Source organism: Elephas maximus, chromosome 3, assembly GCF_024166365.1.
Source record: "Elephas maximus indicus isolate mEleMax1 chromosome 3, mEleMax1 primary haplotype, whole genome shotgun sequence".
Taxonomy (NCBI): Eukaryota; Metazoa; Chordata; class Mammalia; order Proboscidea; family Elephantidae; genus Elephas; species Elephas maximus.
The window spans coordinates 30531490-30553636 of record NC_064821.1 but is presented as its reverse complement, the minus strand read 5'-3'; the positions used below and the strand labels follow the sequence as shown (position 1 = coordinate 30553636).

At 39.7% G+C, this 22147-nt stretch overlaps 1 protein-coding gene across 3 annotated transcripts in view; it reads right to left on the bottom strand.

Moving 5' to 3' along the window:
- Nucleotides 1-22147, bottom strand: part of LOC126072186 (zinc finger protein 699-like) — a 317390-nt gene that overhangs the window by 62592 nt on the left and 232651 nt on the right. For all 3 annotated transcript variants that reach the window (XM_049876965.1, XM_049876966.1, XM_049876967.1), the window contains 3 exons: nucleotides 4401-4527; nucleotides 3276-3423; nucleotides 2273-2555 (listed from right to left, as the gene is read on the bottom strand). In XM_049876965.1, the coding sequence (XP_049732922.1) occupies nucleotides 2273-2555; nucleotides 3276-3423; nucleotides 4401-4527 (558 nt within the window). The remainder of the gene's footprint in view (nucleotides 1-2272; nucleotides 2556-3275; nucleotides 3424-4400; nucleotides 4528-22147) is intronic.

Genomic DNA, 22147 nt, shown 5'->3' with positions numbered 1-22147 from the left:
ACCAAATCTGGGGCAATTTAACCAGGAAAAGAAAAAGTAATATGAATTAACCTATACTGGTATAAACAAATAAATAAAGGGGAGAATAGAGAAAGTTATTCCTTGCAGGATTCCAATTAATAAACAAAGGAGAAATGATTGGAGCAGAAAATATCATTTGGTAAACATCACAGTAATAATAACCATGGGAAAAAATTATCAAAGGGTACTAAAATTAGTAGGCCAAAGTATGATGAAAAAATATTTGCAGTCTCAAAGTACTGCCCCATGAGAAACATACTAATTATAAAGGCTAAAATAGTTAACAATAAGAAAGATTGGACGGAAATGTGATAAGGAAACAAAACAAAACACTCTTAAGCCAAATACAGGATCAGCGTATTTTATTGCATGTAAAATGACATTAATAAACATTAAGAAATATATTTGCTCAGGCTATTCCCTACAGCCTTATTTGTAATAGCCAAAGGCTTTAAGAAAGATAAAACTTAGTTTGGACTGAGAAAGTAACAAACATGGATGAGGATAGCCCTACAGTTACAACGAAACTGTCTTTTTCCCAAAGTAGCTCTAATGATCCCTTCTTTGAATTGGTATTGCTTTCTTACTCAAAGAGAAACTTTGTTCTTCAACCGTAAACTTTCAGAAATTTGCTGTTTGAAATTATAGCATTAAGAACAAAACATTACACTTTTGATATAGAATAGTCACTCCAACTCTGAGTTCTTGTATGTGAAGTGAGGTATGAGAAATGACCAAAGGCTTTCCCACATTCATTAAATTCATGCCTTTCTCTACTCTGAGTTCATTTACGTGTACTGAGGGATGAGGACTCACTAAAGGCTTTCTCATGTTATTTATATTCATAAGGTCTCTCTACTCTGTGAGTTCTTGTATGTGTAGTGAGGTGTGAGACCTGACTAAAAGTTTTCCTACATTCCTTACATTCATAGGGCCTCTCCCCAGTGTGAGTTCTAATATGTTTAGTAAGGTCGGATGAACACCTAAACGCTTTCTCACATTCCTTACATTCATAAGGCCTCTCTCCAGTGTGAATTCTTATATGTTTAGTGAGGTGTGAGGAACGACTAAAGGCTTTCCCACATTCCTTACATTCATAAGGTCTCACTCCTCTGTGTGTTCGTAAGTGGTTAGTGAGATATGAGGCTTGATTAAATGCTTTCCCACATTCTTTACATTCATAAGGCCTCTCTCCACTGTGAGTTCTTATATGTTTAATGAGGTGTGAGGAACAACTAAAGGCTTTTCCACATTTCTTACAATCATAAGGCCTCTCTCCAGTGTGTGTTCTTTTATGTTCAGTGAGGTGTGAGGAACACTTAAAGGCTTTCCCACATTCCTTACACTCGTAAGGCTTCTCTCCACTGTGAGTTCTTATATGTGTAGTGAGGGCTGAGGAATCATTAAAGGTTTTCCCACATTCCTTACATTCATAAGGTCTCTCTCCACTGTGAGTTCTTAAATGCCTACTGAGGTGTGAGGCCTGACTAAAGGCTTTCCCACACTCCTTACATTCATAGGGCCTCTCTCCAGTGTGAATTCTTATATGTGTAGTGAGGGCTGAGGAATCACTAAAGGCTATACCACATTCCTTACATTTATAAGGCTTCTCTCCACTGTGAGTTCTTATATGTTTAGTGAGGTATGAGGCCTGATTAAATGCTTTCCCACATTCCTTACATTCATAAGGTGTCTGCCTCATGTGAGCACCTATATGTGTAGTGACGTGTGAAAACTGACTAAAGACTTTCCCACATTCCTTAAATTCACAAGTTCTTACTCCATTGTAAGTTCTTTTATGATCACTGAGGTGTGAGGAACACCTGAAGGCTTTTCCACATTTTTTACATTTATAAGGCTTCTCTCCATTGTGAGTTCTTGTATGTTTAGTGAGGGCTGAGGCCTGAATAAAGGCTTTCCCACATTCCTTACATTCATATGGCCTCTGCCCATTGTGAGTTCTTATATGTGTAGTAAGGTGTGATAATTGATCAAAGGCTTTCCTACATTCCTTACATTCGTGAGGCATATCTCTGTTAGGAAATTTTTTATGTAAAACCCGAGATGAAGGATGAATACAGGTTTCACGACATTCTTTACATTCACACCTATGCCTTCTCACATGTGTCCAAAAAAGTGAAAAACTACAGAAATATTTCCCACATTTGTTACATTCATAGCATTTCTCACCAGTGAGTGTTGTCATAGAATTCTTAAGTGCTGAGCTACAAATGAAGTCCTTCCCACATACCTTACATTTCTGTGGTTTCTTTCCAGGAAGAGATCTCAAAGGAGTGGTTAGGTGAGGGGGGCAACTGCAAGCTTCTCCACATTTCTTAGACCGACAGGTACTGCATCCAGTGTGAGATCTGGCATGATGGTAATGTGATGAGTGATCTATGAAGAATTTTCCACAATCACAACATTCAAAAGGATGATTTCTATTTAACACAGTAAGATTTGGAATCCAGCCAAAGGTTTTCTCATACTGATTGCCTTCATTTCTGTCACAGAGGTTTTCTACTGTATGACTTCTGTTAAAAAAAAGACAACATGCTGTTGGAAATAAATTTGTTCCCATTTTACCATTACCAAACACAGTGAACTTGCATGAATTTTGCCCTGATTTGTCTCATGTTTCATAGGTGAAATCATCTAGCAGAAATACTGGCACTACTGTCACTATTTTTCTTTAAATATGTGGTGTTCTGATAATTGTGTCCAAGTGAAATATGTTTCAAATATTGAATATCTGACTCACATTTATGAAAATGTAGTATTGTGAAAATTCTCTGAACATATAATTTTATGGCTAGGTTTACATATATTGTTGTGAGGTGCCATCAAGTTGGTTCCGACTCGTATTGATACCATGTACAACAGAATAAAACATTGCCTGGTCTTGTGCCATCCTCACAATCGTTGCTACGTTTGAGCCAATTGCTGGAGCCACTGTGCTGCTCCATCTCATTAAGCATCTTCCTCTTTTCCGCTGACCTACTTTACCAAGCATTATAAGTATAAATGTATATGTAAGTATATAAGGGTGACACAGTGGTTAAGAACTATGACTGCTAACCAAAACTTCGGCAGTTCGAATCCACCAGCTGCACCTTGGAAACACTATGGGGCAGTTCTACTCTGTCCTGTAGGGTTGCTAGGAGTCAAAATTGACTCAATGGCAATGGATAACGTCATGACACCTTAGGAGTTTTTTCTAAGGCACTGCCTGCTCTTGTACAAATGACACTCACCTTAAATGTTTCATCTGGTTTTTATGCTGATCTTTATTCATATGTGATTCCGGGATTTCTAATATGGAGGACCAGGTGTTACTCTTCATGAATTGCACCATTATATGTTCACCGGATAACTTTTCTTCATCATTAAGGTTTTGAGAGACTGACCCAATAATTCAAGTTGAGATTCACAATATGAAACAAAAAGGAAAAGAATTATTAGGGAAAAGAATGCTGCCGTAATCAAAGAAAGACTTAGTCACATTTCATTGTTTCTGCACTTAGGCAATGGTTAAAAAGCAATTTACCAGGAAAAAGCAATTTACTAGGAAATACATCTATAAGGATTGAGAGTGATGGTGACATAAATAGGTGTAGGCAGGAGAGCTAAGTAGAACGATATTGCACACAATATACATGTAACATTAAAAGAGGAAAAAGGTCTCTATGACCACAGGTGTGAGAGGTTTGCTAAAGTCAGAAAAGTAAGCCCAGGTATCTGTGAAGTTGTGTCCTCAACCAAAAAGAGACTTTTTCTAGCTGACTGATTCAAATGTAATTCCTTCCACACAAGGCTGTTCCTTCAAAAAATTGCTTTCCTGGTGTTTCTTGACACAGTGGCCCTGAATAAGTCCTATCTCCCCTGTCCTTGCTTCTCTGGGAAACAAATGGGTATAGCTGACATGGCACTCATGGAGAAATGCATATCACATGAGAAGACGGTGCACAACACTGAACTAATACACGGCTCTTTAAAGTTTGTGAAGTGTGAGGTTATTTGCAGTAAAATAATCGTGTCAAACTTGTAATAAACAATAAAACTCTCTACGAGGTCTCAAAACACAAATCTCTCAGTGCCCCAAAGTGACCCTTGAAGCCAATGCTTACACTTACAACACTTAAAGAAACCCAGAGATTTTAATTACAAGAGAAATGAGAACTCAGTTTAATACAGGGAACTTTAGGTTCGTGACGAAGCCAGGATATGTGAGTGCCACAGACCAAGGGGCGATGCCTGTTTTATTTAACAATCTACTTAACAATTTATTCCTATTCCTCAGCCCAAACTTTGGAGCAAAGTTGATGAGTAAAATATTTTTGTTCACTGAAGAAAAAATTAAAAAATGATGCCATTCTTACCTACTGAGGCCAGGTTTCTGAAGGTTTCCATCATCACGTCTCTGTAGAGTCTCCTCTGAGGAAGATCCAGCAAAGCCCACTCTTCCTGGCTAAAGACCACAGCCACATCCTCAATGACCACTGAGTCCTAAAACATCCCACACATTCTGGATCAGCAAGGTACCACATACTCCAATGTGTACAAGAATGAAGGGTGAGGCTTATAGTCCTGGGTAACTGAGAATTTGTAGGGATTTGACACAAAAGTTCTGTGTTCTTCCAAGGTCTACTCTAGGGTATAGCCACCCAGCCTTGCCCTTTCACTAACTACATTCACTTCACTGATTATGTCTTGTCTCATAGACTTCCAACACACTGAAATAATCTCTCCACAGTTTGACTGTGACCAGTTGCAGTCTTATTCTTCTCTTTTTGGTCTAGCACAGTTAAAAAAACAGCAGAAATTTAGGAAATACTCTAATTCAGATTATCACTTCTTTGTGAAAAATTTCACCTCCTTCCAAAACCTACCAGAACACTCAATAAAACATAAAGCACAGGATGAAGGCAGGATGAGGTGTTAATAACTGGAAAACAGTGCAGAACGGCTCCTTACAGTCATAGGAGGACCAGGGGCCCATACAAATTGGCAACCCAAGGTCCCAAGCTGGTCCAATTTTCTAAAATAACTCTAGAAGATCAGGAGGTGACAGATCTGCCTGCTGAAAATGGAAAATTCTTCCGGAGAACTATGAATTTTTTACATCAGTTACCTATTTTTGAAAAGCTCAGTTGTTCTGTCATCCTCTCTGTCCCTTTCATAGAGTCAGGCAAAAGTAATAAAAATTGAAAAGAGCACAGGTGAGAGACAGGAAACATGAGAATCCAGATCTCCCTACAAATCTCAAATTTTGAGACTGGGTGCAACTGTACACCAATTATTAGTGATTGCTCCCCTCAAGAAACATAAACCCATACACCTTCACACAAACACAGTCTAACATAATAAGATTACAAAGAGTGCTACTTCTGGAGAAACAAGAATAGCATGCCCTTGTACTTGCTGACTAAGAAGAGGAGGTTACGATTCCCATTTTGTAATGACTGTACAACACGATGAGTATAATTAATGACACAAAGTTATATATGTAAACGTTGTTGAATTGGCGAATGTTTTGCTATATATCTTTTACAACAACAAAAAATTTTTTTGTAAATAAGGTGAAATGCCAACAGTGAACCTGTTAAATTGCCCATAAAACCTATGGATCAGAGACTTATACAACAACCTTCTAGAGGCTCCACTCCAAAATTCTCACTTTGCAGACCCTGAAAGGCATGCAACCATGACTACCTGAACCCTGACCAATGGAAATCCATTGTCTATAAGAGCAACCTTTGTGAAATAGAACCAATCCATTGGCTTCTTCATACAGTGAGGAGAAAAAAGCTGCTAAACTAAATTTTGGGTGCTAAAACAGAGCAGCTTTAGAATAAGAAGACTCCTCTTGTTAGGGAAGTATGAAGTGAGCTGTCTATGTCATCTCTAACCAATTCTGGTATAACAGAGTCACAAAAAACTTTGAGCTACAGCCAAAATCCAAAAGTCTCCTCCACTGCACTGGGCCAGGTTACATAAAGTCATCAGAAACCCTAACATTCATTATACAATATAGTAACGATAAAAGGTACCATGTACTGAGCAACTATAATTTTTGAAAGGGTTTGCAAAAAGATTTCAACATACTAGCTCATTTATATCTCATGACTTTCTTAAGCAGATATTATTTCAAACAGTTCATAGCAGAGTAAAGTTAGAAACAATCAAGTGCTCAATGTTCCTCACAGGGAATACTGAGGAGCCAGAATCACAATGAAGGTCAATTTACCTCTGAAGCCTAAATTCCTGACAACTACATTTCTGTTCATATGCATATGGTTTTGTTGTTATTTTGTCTATTATTCTCCAATAACACCATGGATCATCTATAGCCCTGCTGGAAACTAGGAAGAAAAGACAAAGGAAACATCCTACACAATTCAGGAAACGTGGCGCACTTGTCCTAACAAAGCCCTGTGTTCTCAGACAAGACTTCTTCCCTTCAGACTCTCAACTGTGTCTACCTTCATTTATTAAAATTGATTTAGGTAATACTGACACAGAGCCTACTTCATGCTGAGAAAGCAGATACAGCAGTGAACAAAACAGAAATAAGTGGATGAACATTGATCATAAGTTCTTTGAGTGTAAATAGTAAATCAAAAAATGTTGTTAGGTGCTGTCAAGTCAGTTCAGACTCATAGTGAGCCTATGTACAACATATATGAGTGTGTGTGCAGGCATATATATATATATGTATAAAATCAAAATCAAACCCATTGCCATTGAGCTGATTCCGACTCATAGCAACCCTATAGGACAAAGCAGAACTTGCCCTATAAGGTTTCCAAGGAGCGGCTGGTAGATACGAACTGCTGACCTCTTGGTTAGCAGCTGAGCTCTAACCACTGTACCACTAGGGCTCTCTCTCTCTCTCTCTCTCTCTCTCTCTCTCTATACGCACCAAGTGCCAATATGTTCTACAGAAAATACAGCACAGTATGGGGATTAGCAGCACGTAACACAAGTAGAGTAGTCCCCCCTTATCTGCATGGGATACATTCCAAGTCACCCCATGGATGCCTGAAACCGCAGATGGTACCTTAACCTATATATATACTATGTTTTTACCTATATATACATACCTATGATTAAGTTTAATTTATAAATTAGGCACAGTAAGAGATTAACAACAATAATAAAAGAGAACAATTCAAAACAATATACTGTAATAAAGGTTACGAGAATGTGGCCCCTGGGCAGCATGGACCAGGAAGGCTCAAGATTTCTTCACGCTACTCATTTAACATTTTCACACTGTAGCTGACTGCTGGTAATTGAAACCTCAGAAAGTGAAGCCATGGATATGGATGGGCTACAGTATTTTTCTTTAGTAAGTTAGGACAGAGAGCAAAATCATCATTTTAGAAAACACTACCTAGAGAAAGCTGGCTTGGTTAGAGAAAGAAAAATCACCCTTTCAACTGTAAAAACTTGAAAGCTGACTATGATGACCTTCGAAATACTCATATACATTTCCCATGCTTGTCAACTTCAACAAGTCCCAAAAGAGAGGCACAGGACTCAAAGGACTCCACTGACCTTCACTCCTGGGAAAGAGAAGACATATTGCTTACACCCAGAAAAGAAAATGTCATTAGCAGTAGGTTAAGAAAGAGCAGTAGTTGGAAAATATGGCCTTGGTGACAGAAATGATGCTGGAGATTGCATGATAGAATTTTGCAAGACCAACAACCTCTCCACTGCAAATACCTTTTTTCACCAACATAAGGGGTGACTATACATGTGGACCTCGCCAGATGGAATACATGGGAATTAAATCGACTACACCTGTGGAAACGGACAATGGAAAAGCTCAATATCATCAGTAAGAACACAGTCAGGGGTCTCATCAATTGCTCATATGCAAGTTCAAGTTGAAACCAAAGAAAATTAGAACAAATCCAAGAGGTGCAAAGTGCGACCTTGAGTATATTCCTCCTGAATTTAGAGACCATCTCAAGAACAGATTTAATGCATAAGACACTAATGACCAAAGACCAGACGAGTCGTGGAATGATATCAAGGACCTCATACATGAAGAAAGCAAAAAGTCATTAAAAAGACAGGAAAGAAAAAAAAGACAAAAATGGATGTCAGAGGAGACTCTGAAACTTGCTCTTGAACATGGAGTAGCTAAAGCGAAAGGAAGAAATGAAGTAAAATAACTGAAGATTTCGAAGGGTGGTTCGAGAAGACAAAGTAAAGTATTATAATGACTTGTGCAAAGAGCTAGAGATAGAAAACCAAAAGGGAAGAACATGTTCAGCATTTCTTAAGCTGAAAGCACTGAAGAAAAATTCGACTTGAGTTGCAATAGTGAAGAATTCTATGGGGAAATATTAACCAACACAAGAACCATCAAGAGAAGATGGAAGAAATACACGGAATCACTATACCAAAAAGAACTCATCAACGTTCAACCATTTCAGGATGTAGCATATGAGCAGGAATCCATGGCACTGAAGGAAGAAGTCCAAGCTGCACTGAAGGCGCTGCTGAGAAACAAGGCTTCAGGAACCGATGGAATACCAATTGAGATGTTTCAACAAATGGATGCAGTGCTGGAAGTGCTCACTTGTCTATGCCAAGAAATTTGGAAGAGAGCTACCTGGCCAACCAACTGGAAGAGATCCATATTTATGCTTATTCCCATGAAAAATTATCCAACAGAATCCAGAAACTATCAAACAATATCATTAATATCACATGCAAGCAAAACTTTGTTGAAGAGCATTCAAAAGCGGCTGCAGCAGTATATCCACAGGGAACTGCCAGAAATTCAAGCCGGATTCAGAAGAGGACGTGGAACTAGGGATATCATTGTTGATGTCAAATGGATGCTAGCTTAACGCAGAGAATACCAGAGAAATGTTTACCTGTGTTTTATTGACTATGCAAAGGCACACCACTGTGTGGATCATAACAAATTATGGATAATATTGTGAAGAATGGGAATTCCAGTACACTTAATTTGTGCTCATAAAGAAACTACACAGATCAAGAGGCAGTCATTCGAATAGAACAAGCGGATACTGAGTGGTTTAAAGTCAGAGAAGGTGTGTGTCAGGGTTATATCCTTTCACCATACTTATTCAATCTGTCTGCTGGGCAAATAACCCAAGAAGCTGGACTATATAAAGAAGAATGGGGCACAGAAATTGGAGGGAGACTCCTTAATAACCTGTGTTATGCAGATGACACAACCTTGCTTGCTGAAAGTGAAGAGGACTTGAAACGCTTACTAATAAAGATCAAAGACCACAGCCTTCAGTATGGATTACACCTCAACATAAAGAAAACAAAAATCCTCACAACTGGACCAATAAAGCAATATCATGATAAATGGAGAAAAGATTGAAGTTGTCGAGGATTTCATTTTACTCGGATCCACAATCAACACCTATGGAAGGAGCAGTCAAGAAATCAAAAGATGCATTGCACTGAGCAAATTGGCTGCAAGAGATCTCTTTAAAGTGTTAAAAGCAAAGATATCACCTCGAAGACTAAGATGCGCCTGACCCAAACAATGGTATTTTCAGTTGCATCATATGCATGCAAAAGCTGGACAATGAGTAAGGAAGACAGAAGAATTGGCACCTTGAATTGTGGTGTTGGTGAGGAATATTGAATATACCATGGACTGCCAAAAGAATGAACAAATCTGTCCTGGAACAAGTACAGCCAGAATGTTCCTTAGAAGCAAGGATGGCGAGACTATGTTTCACATACTATGGACACGTCAGGAGGGATCAGTCCCTGGAGAAGGACATCATGCTTGGTAAAGTAGAGGGCCAGTGAAAAAGAGGAAGACCCTCAATGAGATGGATTGACATAGTGGCTACAACAATAGGCTCAAGGATAACAACGACTGTGAGGATGGCACAGGACCAGGCAGCATTTCGTTCTGTTGTACATAGGGTCGCTATAAGTTGGAACTGACTCGAGGGCACCTAACAACAACACGATGAAAAGATTTATTTATTTTTTAACGTAGAATCAGATAGATTTGAACAGCGACTGGATATTGGGTAACAGTAAGGAATTATTGTTAATTTGTAGGTATGACCATGGTTTTGTAGGTTTTTTTAATTTTTGTTCTTTTAAAGAGTCCTATGTATTACAGAATGGAAACCCTGGTAGGGTAGTGGTTACGTGCTACAGCTGCTAACCAAAAGGTTGGGAGATCGAATCCACCAGGCGCTCCTTGGAAGCCCTATGGGGCAGTTCTACTCTGTCCTATAGGGTCACTATGAGCCGGAATCGACACGACGGCAATGGGTTTGCTGTTTTGGTATGTATTACACAAGGCTTCCTTGGGTAACACAAATGGGTAAGCACTTGACTGCTAACTGAAAGACTGGAGATTTGAATCTACCCCAAGGTGCCTCAGAAGAAAGGCCTGGTGGATCTGCTTCCAAAAGGTCACAGCCTTGAAAACTCTATGGAGTGCAGTTCTGCTCTGACACACATGGGGTTGCCATGAGTTGGAATCGACAGCAACTGTTTGTTTTTTTAATGTAATAGATACACACATTGATGTATTTACAGATATGATGATAAAATAATCCAAGAAGAAAGGTGAGGAGTGGTGGAGGTGTATAGGGATGGGGGAAATAGGATGAAACAAGATGAGTCATATGGTGAAGAGGCGTGTCATGTAGGAACTCCCGTGATGGTTACATTATACTTTATATATCATATTACCCATGATGGTTACAATATACATTATAGGCCATTGTACTATATTATTGAATTCTTCTAAAATAAATAGGAAAAGAAAGACTGTAAACTCATGCTGAAGAGTTTGCATTTGATTCTCCAAGCCTTGCTCCTCAAATTTCAGTGTAAACTCCCCAGAACTTCTGATGGCACAGGACAGGAACCATCCCCGAAGACAAATCATCAGGCATGAAAAGGACTGGTCAGTGGAGGGGAGAGAGATGCTGATGAAGAGTGAGCTAATTAAATCAGGTGGACACGGGAGAGTGTGTTGGCAACTCTTGACTGGAGGGGGGATGGGAAGATAGAGAGAGAGGGAAGATGGCAAAATTGGCACAAGAGACTGTAAGGGCTGACTCAATAGGGGGAGAGCAAGTGGGAGAAGGGAGTAAGATGTATGTAAACCTACATGTGACAGACTGATTGGAATGGTAAATGTTCACTTGAAGCTTAATAAAAATTAAAAAAAAATTTTTTTTCAGTGTAAAGAATCATTTGGGGAGCTTGGTAAAATGAGAATTTTAGTATCTCCAGAAATTCTCATTCATCAAGTCTGGGCTAAGGCTCAGAAATCTGCATTTTTAATAAACACTCTAGAGTATTCTAAGGCAGGTGCCCAGCGGCACACTTTGAGATAAACCACTCTAGGTGACAGGAACTACTGAAGGGCAATGACAAAATTCCAGTTGCTATCAAGTTCATTCCAATTCACTGTGACCCAGTATGTCAGAGTAGAACTGTGCTACACTGGGTTTTCAATGGCTGATTTCTCAGAAGTGATCAACAGGCCTTTCTTCCAAAGCACCTCTGGATGGAATCAAACTTCTAACCTTTCGGTTAACAGCCAAATGTGTTATGCACCTGCAACACGCAGGGGCTCCAGTGACAAAACTAGGCTTGTGTTTAAAACTTATCCTTCTGGGAGCACTATAGAAGACGTACTTGAGGAAAGACAGGGAGCTGGAGGGAGGAAGGGAGTCGGGGGCTCCTGCACCAGGCCAGCAAATAATGGAGGGTCTCCCTAGGTGAGTGGCACTGGGGTTATAGAGGAAAGGACTGCTCAAGAGACATCGGAGGCTGAATCAAGGGACCTTTGTAACTGATGAGATGCGGGGTTGAAGAAGAGAGAAGCACCAGAAACGAAGCCAAAGTGTCCCTCAAGGACTCAGTCTTACACCTCTTTGCATCCTCCACGACATCTAGCGCAGGGATCTCCACATTCAAGAACTCAATGAACATGGCTGAATGAACAAATGAATGAAATCACCTCCTTGACCCTGTTCGCTACAGAACTAAAGGACTATTAATGATACTGTGTTTACCTACAATGCCAAAGGGAAATAGATGTCATCATTTGAGAAGGGAACAGGAAAAAATCCACTCCAACACACACCAAAAATCACCAAATAAAAAAGGGCAGAGGCAAGGGGTGGGGTCACTCATTTCATTCTTCTATAAACTATACAAATTTCAGGAACAGTTGGAACATTAATAGAAATTGGTGGCACCAACAAACTAAAAAAAAAAACAAAACAAAAAAACCTGTTGCTACCAAGTTGATTCTGACTCATAGAAACTCTATAGGACAGAGGAGCAGAACTGCCCCACAGGGTTTCCAAGGAGCATCTGATGGATTTGAACTGTCGACCTTTCAGTTAGCAGCCAAGCTCTTAACTACTGCACCACCAGGGCTCCTTACCAATAAAAGTAAAACAGGATTCATTAACTAAAAATAAGAGCAAAACACTTAAAACGAAAAATAAGTTGCAGTAGACCTTTTTTGTGTACTCAACTCATCCAAGTTAGTTAAATCCATGGGAATCATTTGGTGACAGCTGTGGCTCTTTTTTCCATAAATTTCTGGGGATCAGGGAGTTTGCTGGAGAAGGGGGCTGCTGCAAAAAACCTTTAAGACATAAAAAAGAATCACTTGACTCCCGCTTTTATATGTCTATGCCTCTGCTCAATAATGCCTAGGGCTCCTTACTGCCTTGGGAGCAAACATCAGACTCCTCACTATGGCACTCAGGGCTCCCCACTACCGAGCTCAATCTGCCTCCCAAAATCTATTTTCCTCTCTATCGCATGGACATCCTCTGCTTCAGCCAACTGGGGTAGAGGATAAGCAAGGATGTCCCAGGTCTTGGCTCAAACTCTGGCTGCGTCACCCTAGTGAGCAGTTGAACTTCTGTGAGGCTCAGTTTCTCTCCTGTAAAAAGGACATAATACCTACCTAACAGGTATTGGATACCCGTAAGATTATGGATACAAAAGTGTCTTACACAATCCCAAATAGACCCCAATAGGCCCTGTGTAAATGTCAGTGACCTTTTCAGTATCCCCTATGTGTATTCCCATCCTCCCCAGTGTCCAAGCCAACCCCTGATGACCCGCAGTGACCTCCCTCTCCTTGTCACTAGCCCTAGTCCTAACCAAACTCAGTTAATGAATTTCTGTCTCCTCTCTGGGATTCCTACCATGGCATTGCTAACCCTTAGGGATCATATTCCCTTTTGGACTCCCAAACCATGTAATTCTGGCAGTTAGCCAATCTCTTGGCAATTGGCAAATACCATTTTGTAGCCTTCTTTGTCTATTTTTATCTTTGCCCAGTCTCCTCCACCAGGGTATTATAACTTCTTTATATGCCTGTTCCCAGCAGAGAGTAATTACATTGTTTTCCCATTTTGAAAATGATATCCATAGGCTGGTACACAATAGTTAGCAAGAAATGTTACTCAATCTCCTGATCTTGAAGATAAGGGCAACTTGTGTAGAAGAGCTGACATTTATTCCTGTCTGGAAACAGGGAAGTAGGGTTCATAATTTTTTGGTAATCGCTCAACCCCATGATTTCAGGCAATTTGAGGGCAGCTGGTTTTTTTTTTTTTTTTTTTTTTTGGTGGCACAATGGTTAAGAGCTATGGCAAGCTACAGCTGCTTACCAAAAAGTCAGTAGTTTGAATCCACCAGCTGCTCCTTGGAAACTCTATGGAGCAGTTCTACTCTGTCCTATAGGGTCGCTATGTGTCAGAATTGACTCAGTAACAAGGGATTTTTTTCTTTGACTCGAAGAAGCAGCCACCAAAGAAAAATAACCAGTTTGGGAATTGCCAATCTCAAAACAATGGAAACGAAATGAAAGAAAGATGAAGTCATCTTGGAGACATTAAAGAAGCACAAGAGAGGCTAGGGATATCCCGCAGTTCCCTGGCCTGTTAATCCCCAACACCTGTAAGAAATCTCCAGCGGGAAAAAAAAGGGAAGCTGAAAGCATAAAATACTAAAAAAAACTTCCTCATTATTTTTATTATTAGAATGTTCTCAAAGACCAAAGGCTTTCCAGGAAATGTTTTTGTTGCAGACATGTGTAAAGCCCAAGCCCAAGAGCAACCCCACATGAAGGACTGGTTCAAGCAGCTTTTTTCTTTTGACAGTTATGGGGTTTATTAGGGAAGTAACAGGTTACAATTCAGGATCAGGAACAACTCAGGATAAAGTTCTTCTTCAAGCAGCTATTTTAATCCAAGGGCCCTGTTCCTATTTTAACAAGGAACAAGTCCCAGGGCCTGGAGCTACGACAAAAAAAATAGCTGGTCTGGGCATTGATGCCACTGTGTCACAGGTGCTGGCACCAACATTCCCCCACAGCAAGTCAACATTGTGAGGAGGCAGAAATCAAAAGCCACAAAGAAGCTATGCTACAAAGAGAAGAATGGAACAGATCCCCAGAGAAAGGCAGTGACAAACACCCAAGTGGCGGTGGAGGGGCAGGGGAAGAAGCTCCAATCACCATGGGCCTGAGATGTGCTGTGTAGCCCCTAGTAACGGATCTGTGGGACTGATTATTCTGTCTTTAGGACAAGAACTCTTTTACTTAAGCCAACTTAGGTGGCTTTCTGATCTTTGCAACCAAATGTAGAACAAAGAGGGTTTTTGACCTCTTGTAGTGACACTATGGAAACCCTGGTGGTGTAGTGGTTAAGACCTATGGCTGCTAACCAAAAGGTCAGCAGTTCGAATCCACCAGGTGCTCCTTGGAAACCCTATGGGGCAGTTCTACTTTGTCCTACAGGGTCGCTACGAGTCGGAATCGACTCAACGGCAATAGGTTTTTTTTTTGTTTGTTTTTTTTAGTGACACTATAAAAAAAGGGGCTCTAGTAGCAGATCATTTAGATGCCCTACTGCTCCCTCTGAAATTGCTGGAATTAAAATACAGGCCCACCAACCAAAAGGAGTTCCCCAAACTGGAGAAATTAGAGAAAATAACTTTGCTGATGCAGCTGCCAAACAGGCTGCTTCCCAAGTTATTGTTGCCCCATAACAGCAAAAGGATCCATAGAAGGACCTCTAGAAGAGTCTATAAAGAACTATTCTCATAAAAACAACTAGTATTTTTGGAGGCGGAGCCAAGATGGCGGACTAGGCAGACGCTACCTCGGATCCCTCTTACAACAAAGACACGGAAAAACAAGTGAATCGATCACATACATAACAATCTACGAACCCTGAACAACAAACACAGATTTAGAGACGGAGAACGAACTAATACGGGGAAGCAGCGATTGTTTCCAGAGCCTGGAGCCAGCGTACCAGTCAGGTACGGCACAAGCACAGAGACCTGCTCCACCCCCCTGAACTAACCCCGGGAGGGGGACTAGCCGGTTCCACGGGCGGCGTGGGACGCAGCCGTTAGGAGAAGTCCCCGGGAGGCAGTGACTGATCTTGGAGCAGAAAGAGCAGCATCCGAGCCGGGGAACCGTCCCGCAGGGATTTGGACTGCACGCAGCGGATTTTCTGGAAAAACTAGTTTCCCAGTGATGGCTCGGAGACAACAATCCATATCAAACCACTTAAAGAAGCAGACCGTGACAGCTTCTCCAACCCCCCAAACAAAAGAATCAAAATCTTTCCCAAATGAAGATACAATTTTGGAATTATCAGATACAGAATATAAAAAACTAATTTACAGAATGCTTAATGATATCACAAATGAAATTAGGATATCTGCAGAAAAAGCCAAGGAACACACTGATAAAACTGTTGAAGAACTCAAAAAGATTATTCAAGAACATACTGGAAAAATTAATAAGTTGCAAGAATCCATAGAGAGACAACATGTAGAAATCCAAAAGATTAACAATAAAATAACAGAATTAGACAACACACTAGGAAGTCAGAGGAGCAGACTCGAGCAATTAGAATGCAGACTGGGACATCTGGAGGACCAGGGAATCAACACCAACATAGCTGAAAAAAAATCAGATAAAAGAATTAAAAAAAATGAAGAAACCCTAAGAATTATGTGGGACTCTATCAAGAAGGATAACCTGCGGGTGATTGGAGTCCCAGAACAGGGAGGGGGGACAGAAAACACAGAGAAAATAGTTGAAGAACTTCTGACAGAAAACTTCCCTGACATCATGAAAGACGAAAGGATATCTATCCAAGATGCTCATCGAACCCCATTTAAGATTGATACAAAAAGAAAAACACCGAGACATATTATCATCAAACTCACCAAAACCAAAGATAAACAGAAAATTTTAAAAGCAGCCAGGGAGAAAAGAAAGGTTTCCTTCAAGGGAGAATCAGTAAGAATATGTTCTGACTACTCAGCAGAAACCATGCAGGCAAGAAGGGAATGGGACGACATATACAGAACACTGAAGGAGAAAAACTGCCAACCAAGGATCATATATCCAGCAAAACTATCTCTGAAATATGAAGGTGAAATTAAGATATTTACAGACAAACACAAGTTTAGAGAATTTGCAAAAACCAAACCAAAGCTACAAGAAATACTAAAGGATATTGTTTGGTCAGAGAACCAATAATATCAGATATCAGCACAACACAAGGTCACAAAACAGAACGTCCTGATATCAACTCAAATAGGGAAATCACAAAAACAAACAAATTAAGATTAATTAAAAAAAAAAATACACATAACAGGGAATCATGGAAGTCAATAGGTAAAAGATCACAATAATCAAAAAGAGGGACTAAATACAGGAGGCATTGAACTGCCATATGGAGAGTGATACAAGGCGATATAGAACAATACAAGTTAGGTTTTTACTTAGAAAAATAGGGGTATATAATGAGGTAACCACAAAAAGGTATAACAACTCTATAACTCAAGACAAAAACCAAGAAAAACGTAACGACTCAACTAACATAAAGTCAAACACTATGAAAGTGAGGATCTCACAATTTACTAAGAAAAACGCCTCAGCACAAAAAAGTATGTGGAAAAATGAAATTGTCAACAACACACATAAAAAGGCATCAAAATGACAACACTAAAAACTTATTTATCTATAATTACGCTGAATGTAAATGGACTAAATGCACCAATAAAGAGACAGAGAGTCACAGACTGGATAAAGAAACACGATCCATCTATATGCTGCCTACAAGAGACACACCTTAGACTTAGAGACACAAACAAACTAAAACTCAAAGGATGGAAAAAAGTATATCAAGCAAACAATAAGCAAAAAAGAAGAGGAGTAGCAATATTAATTTCTGACAAAATAGACTTTAGACTTAAATCCACCACAAAGGATAAAGAAGGACACTATATAATGATAAAAGGGACAATTGATCAGGAAGACATAACCATATTAAATATTTATGCACCCAATGACAGGGCTGCAAGATACGTAAATCAAATTTTAACAGAATTGAAAAGCAAGATCGATACCTCCACAATTATAGTAGGAGACTTCAACACACCACTTTCGGAGAAGGACAGGACATCCAGTAAGAAGCTCAACAGAGACACGGAAGATCTACTTACAACAATCAACCAACTTGACCTCATTGACTTATACAGAACTCTCCACCCAACTGCTGCAAAATATACTTTTTTTTCTAGCGCACATGGAACATTCTCTAGAATAGACCACATATTAAGTCATAAAACAAACCTTTGCAGAGTCCAAAACATCGAAATATTACAAAGCATCTTCTCAGACCACAAGGCAATAAAACTAGAGATCAATAACAGAAAAACGAGGGAAAAGAAATCAAATACTTGGAAAATGAACAATACCCTCCTGAAAAAAGACTGGGTTATAGAAGACATCAAGGAGGGAATAAGGAAATTCATAGAAAGCAACGAGAATGAAAATACTTCCTATCAAAACCTCTGGGACACAGCAAAAGCAGTGCTCAGAGGTCAATTTATATCAATAAATGCACACATACAAAAAGAAGAAAGAGCCAAAATCAGAGAACTGTCCCTACAACTTGAACAAATAGAAAGTGAGCAACAAAAGAATCCATCAGGCACCAGAAGAAAACAAATAATAAAAATTAGAGCTGAACTAAATGAATTAGAGAACAGAAAAACAATCGAAAGAATTAACAAAGCCAAAAGCTGGTTCTTTGAAAAAATTAACAAAATTGATAAACCATTGGCTAGACTGACTAAAGAAATACAGGAAAGGAAACAAATAACCCGAATAAGAAATGAGAAGGACCACATCACAACAGAACCAAATGAAATTAAAAGAATCATTTCAGATTATTATGAAAAATTGTACTCTAACAAATTTGAAAACCTAGAAGAAATGGATGAATTCCTGGAAAAACACTACCTACCTAAACTAACACATTCAGAAGTAGAACAACTAAATAGACCCATAACAAAAAAAGAGATTGAAACGGTAATCAAAAAACTCCCAACAAAAAAAAGTCCTGGCCCGGACGGCTTCACTGCAGAGTTCTACCAAATTTTCAGAGAAGAGTTAACACCACTACTACTAAAGGTATTCCAAAGCATAGAAAATGACGGAATACTACCCAACTCATTCTATGAAGCCACCATCTCCCTGATTCCAAAACCAGGTAAAGACATTACAAAAAAAGAAAATTATAGACCTATATCCCTCATGAACATTGATGCAAAAATCCTCAACAAAATTCTAGCCAATAGAATCCAACAACACATCAAAAAAATAATTCACCCTGATCAAGTGGGATTTATACCAGGTATGCAAGGCTGGTTTAATATCAGAAAAACCATTAATGTAATCCATCACATAAATAAAACAAAAGACAAAAACCACATGATCTTATCAATTGATGCAGAAAAGGCATTTGACAAAGTCCAACACCCATTCATGATAAAAACTCTTACCAAAATAGGAATTGAAGGAAAATTCCTCAACATAATAAAGGGCATCTATGCAAAGCCAACAGCCAATATCACTCTAAATGGAGAGAACCTGAAAGCATTTCCCTTGAGAACGGGAACCAGACAAGGATGCCCTTTATCACCGCTCTTATTCAACATCGTGTTGGAAGTCTTAGCCAGGGCAATCAGGCTAGACAAAGAAATAAAAGGTATCCGGATTGGCAAGGAAGAAGTAAAGTTATCACTATTTGCAGATGACATGATTATATACACAGAAAACCCTAAGGAATCCTCCAGAAAACTACTGAAACTAATAGAAGAGTTTGGCAGAGTCTCAGGTTATAAAATAAACATACAAAAATCACTTGGATTCCTCTACATCAACAAAAAGAACACCGAAGAGGAAATAACCAAATCAATACCATTCACGGTAGCCCCCAAGAAGATAAGATACTTAGGAATAAATCTTACCAAGGATGTAAAAGACCTATACAAAGAAAACTACAAAGCTCTACTACAAGAAATTCAAAAGGACATACTTAAGTGGAAAAACATACCTTGCTCATGGATAGGAAGACTTAACATAGTAAAAATGTCTATTCTACCAAAAGCCATCTATACATTTAACGCACTTCCGATCCAAATTCCAATGTCATATTTTAAGGGGATAGAGAAACAAATCACCAATTTCATATGGAAGGGAAAGAAGCCCCGGATAAGCAAAGCACTACTGAAAAAGAAGAAGAAAGTGGGAGGCCTCACCTTACCTGACTTCAGAACCTATTATACAGCCACAGTAGTCAAAACAGCCTGGTATTGGTACAACAACAGACACATAGACCAATGGAACAGAATTGAGAACCCAGACATAGATCCATCCATGTATGAGCAGCTGATATTTGACAAAGGACCAGTGTCAATTAACTGGGGAAAAGACAGCCTTTTTAACAAATGGTGCTGGCATAACTGGATATCCATTTGCAAAAAAATGAAACAGGACCCATACCTCACACCATGCACAAAAACTAACTCCAAGTGGATCAAAGACCTAAACATAAAGACTAAAACGATAAAGATCATGGAAGAAAAAATTGGGACAACCCTAGGAGCCCTAATACAAGGTATAAACAGAATACAAAACATTACCAAAAATGAAGAAGAGAAACCCGATAACTGGGAGCTCCTAAAAATCAAACACCTATGCTCATCTAAAGACTTCACCAAAAGAGTAAAAAGACCACCTACAGATTGGGAAAGAATTTTCAGCTATGACATCTCCGACCAGCGCCTGATCTCTAAAATCAACATGATTCTGTCAAAACTCAACCACAAAAAGACAAACAACCCAATCAAGAAGTGGGCAAAGGATATGAACACACATTTCTCTAAAGAAGATATTCAGGCAGCCAACAGATACATGAGAAAATGCTCTCGATCATTAGCCATTAGAGAAATGCAAATTAAAACTACGATGAGATTCCATCTCACACCAGCAAGGCTGGCATTAATCCAAAAAACACAAAATAATAAATGTTGGAGAGGCTGCGGAGAGATTGGAACTCTCATACACTGCTGGTGGGAATGTAAAATGGTACAACCACTTTGGAAATCTATCTGGCGTTATCTTAAACAGTTAGAAATAGAACTACCATACAACCCAGAAATCCCACTCCTCGGAATATACCCTAGAGATACAAGAGCCTTCATACAAACAGATATATGCACACCCATGTTTATTGCAGCTCTGTTTACAATAGCAAAAAGTTGGAAGCAACCAAGGTGTCCATCAACGGATGAATGGGTAAATAAATTGTGGTATATTCACACAATGGAATACTACGCATCGATAAAGAACAGTGACGAATCTCTGAAACATTTCACAACATGGAGGAACCTGGAAGGCATTATGCTGAGCGAAATGAGTCAGAGGCAAAAGGACAAATATTGTATAAGACCACTATTATAAGATCTTGAGAAATAGTAAACCTGAGAAGAACACATACTTTTGTGGTTACGAGGGGGGGAGGGAGGGAGGGTGGGAGAGGGTTTTTTATTGATTAATCAGTAGATAAGAACTGCTTTAGGTGAAGGGAAAGACAACACTCAATACATGGAAGGTCAGCTCAATTGGACTGGACCAAAAGCAAAGAAGTTTCCGGGATAAAATGAATGCTTCAAAGCTCAGCGGAGCAAGCGCGGGGGTCTGGGGAACATGGTTTGCGGGGACTTCTAAGTCAATTGGCAAAATAATTCTACTATGAAATCATTCTGCATCCCACTTTGAAATGTGGCGTCTGGGGTCTTAAATGCTAACAAGCAGCCATCTAAGATGCAGCAATTGGTCTCAACCCACCTGGAGCAAAGGAAAATGAAGAACACCAAGCCCACATGACAACTAAGAGCCCAAGAGACAGAAAGGGCCACATGAACCAGAGACCTACATCATCCTGAGACCAGAAGAACTAGTTGGTGCCCGGCCACAATCGATGACTGCCCTGACAGGGAGCTCAGCAGAGGACCCCTGAGGGAGCAGGAGAGCAGTGGGATGCAGACCCCAAATTCTCATAAAAAGACCAAACTTAATGGTCTGACTGAGACTGGAGGAATCCCGGCGGTCATGCTCTCCAGACCTTCTGTTGACACAGGACAGGAACCATCCCTGAAGACAACTCATCAGACATGAAAGGGACTGGTCAGCGGGTGGGAGAGAGACGCTGATGAAGAGTGAGCTAATTATATCAGGTGTACACTTGAGACTGTGTTGGCAACTCTTGTCTGGAGGGGGGTGGGAGGATAGAGAGAGAGGGAAGCCGGCAAAATTGTCAAGAAAGGAGAGACTGAAAGGGCTGACTCAAGACGGGGAGAGTAAGTGGGAGTAGGGAGTGAGATGTATGTAAACTTATATGTGACAGACTGATTGGATTTGTAAACGTTCACTTGAAGCTTAATAAAAATTATTATAAAAAAAAAAAAAAAAAAACTAGTATTTTTACATCTACCAAAGAAAAGCTTTTGAAACAGCAGCAATTGGCTCAGTCAGATGAAACTGAAACATGGAAATAGGCTGCTACCAAGACCCAGACACTATATTATCTTAGGGCCTGGCACTAAAATTGTTCTTCCTAAACTTTTGCACATCCCCATAATGAAGACTCTACCTGAGAATGCTCATCTGTTGTTAGGTGCCGTAGAGTCAACTCCAACTCAAAAGTGACCCTATGCACAACAGAACACAACA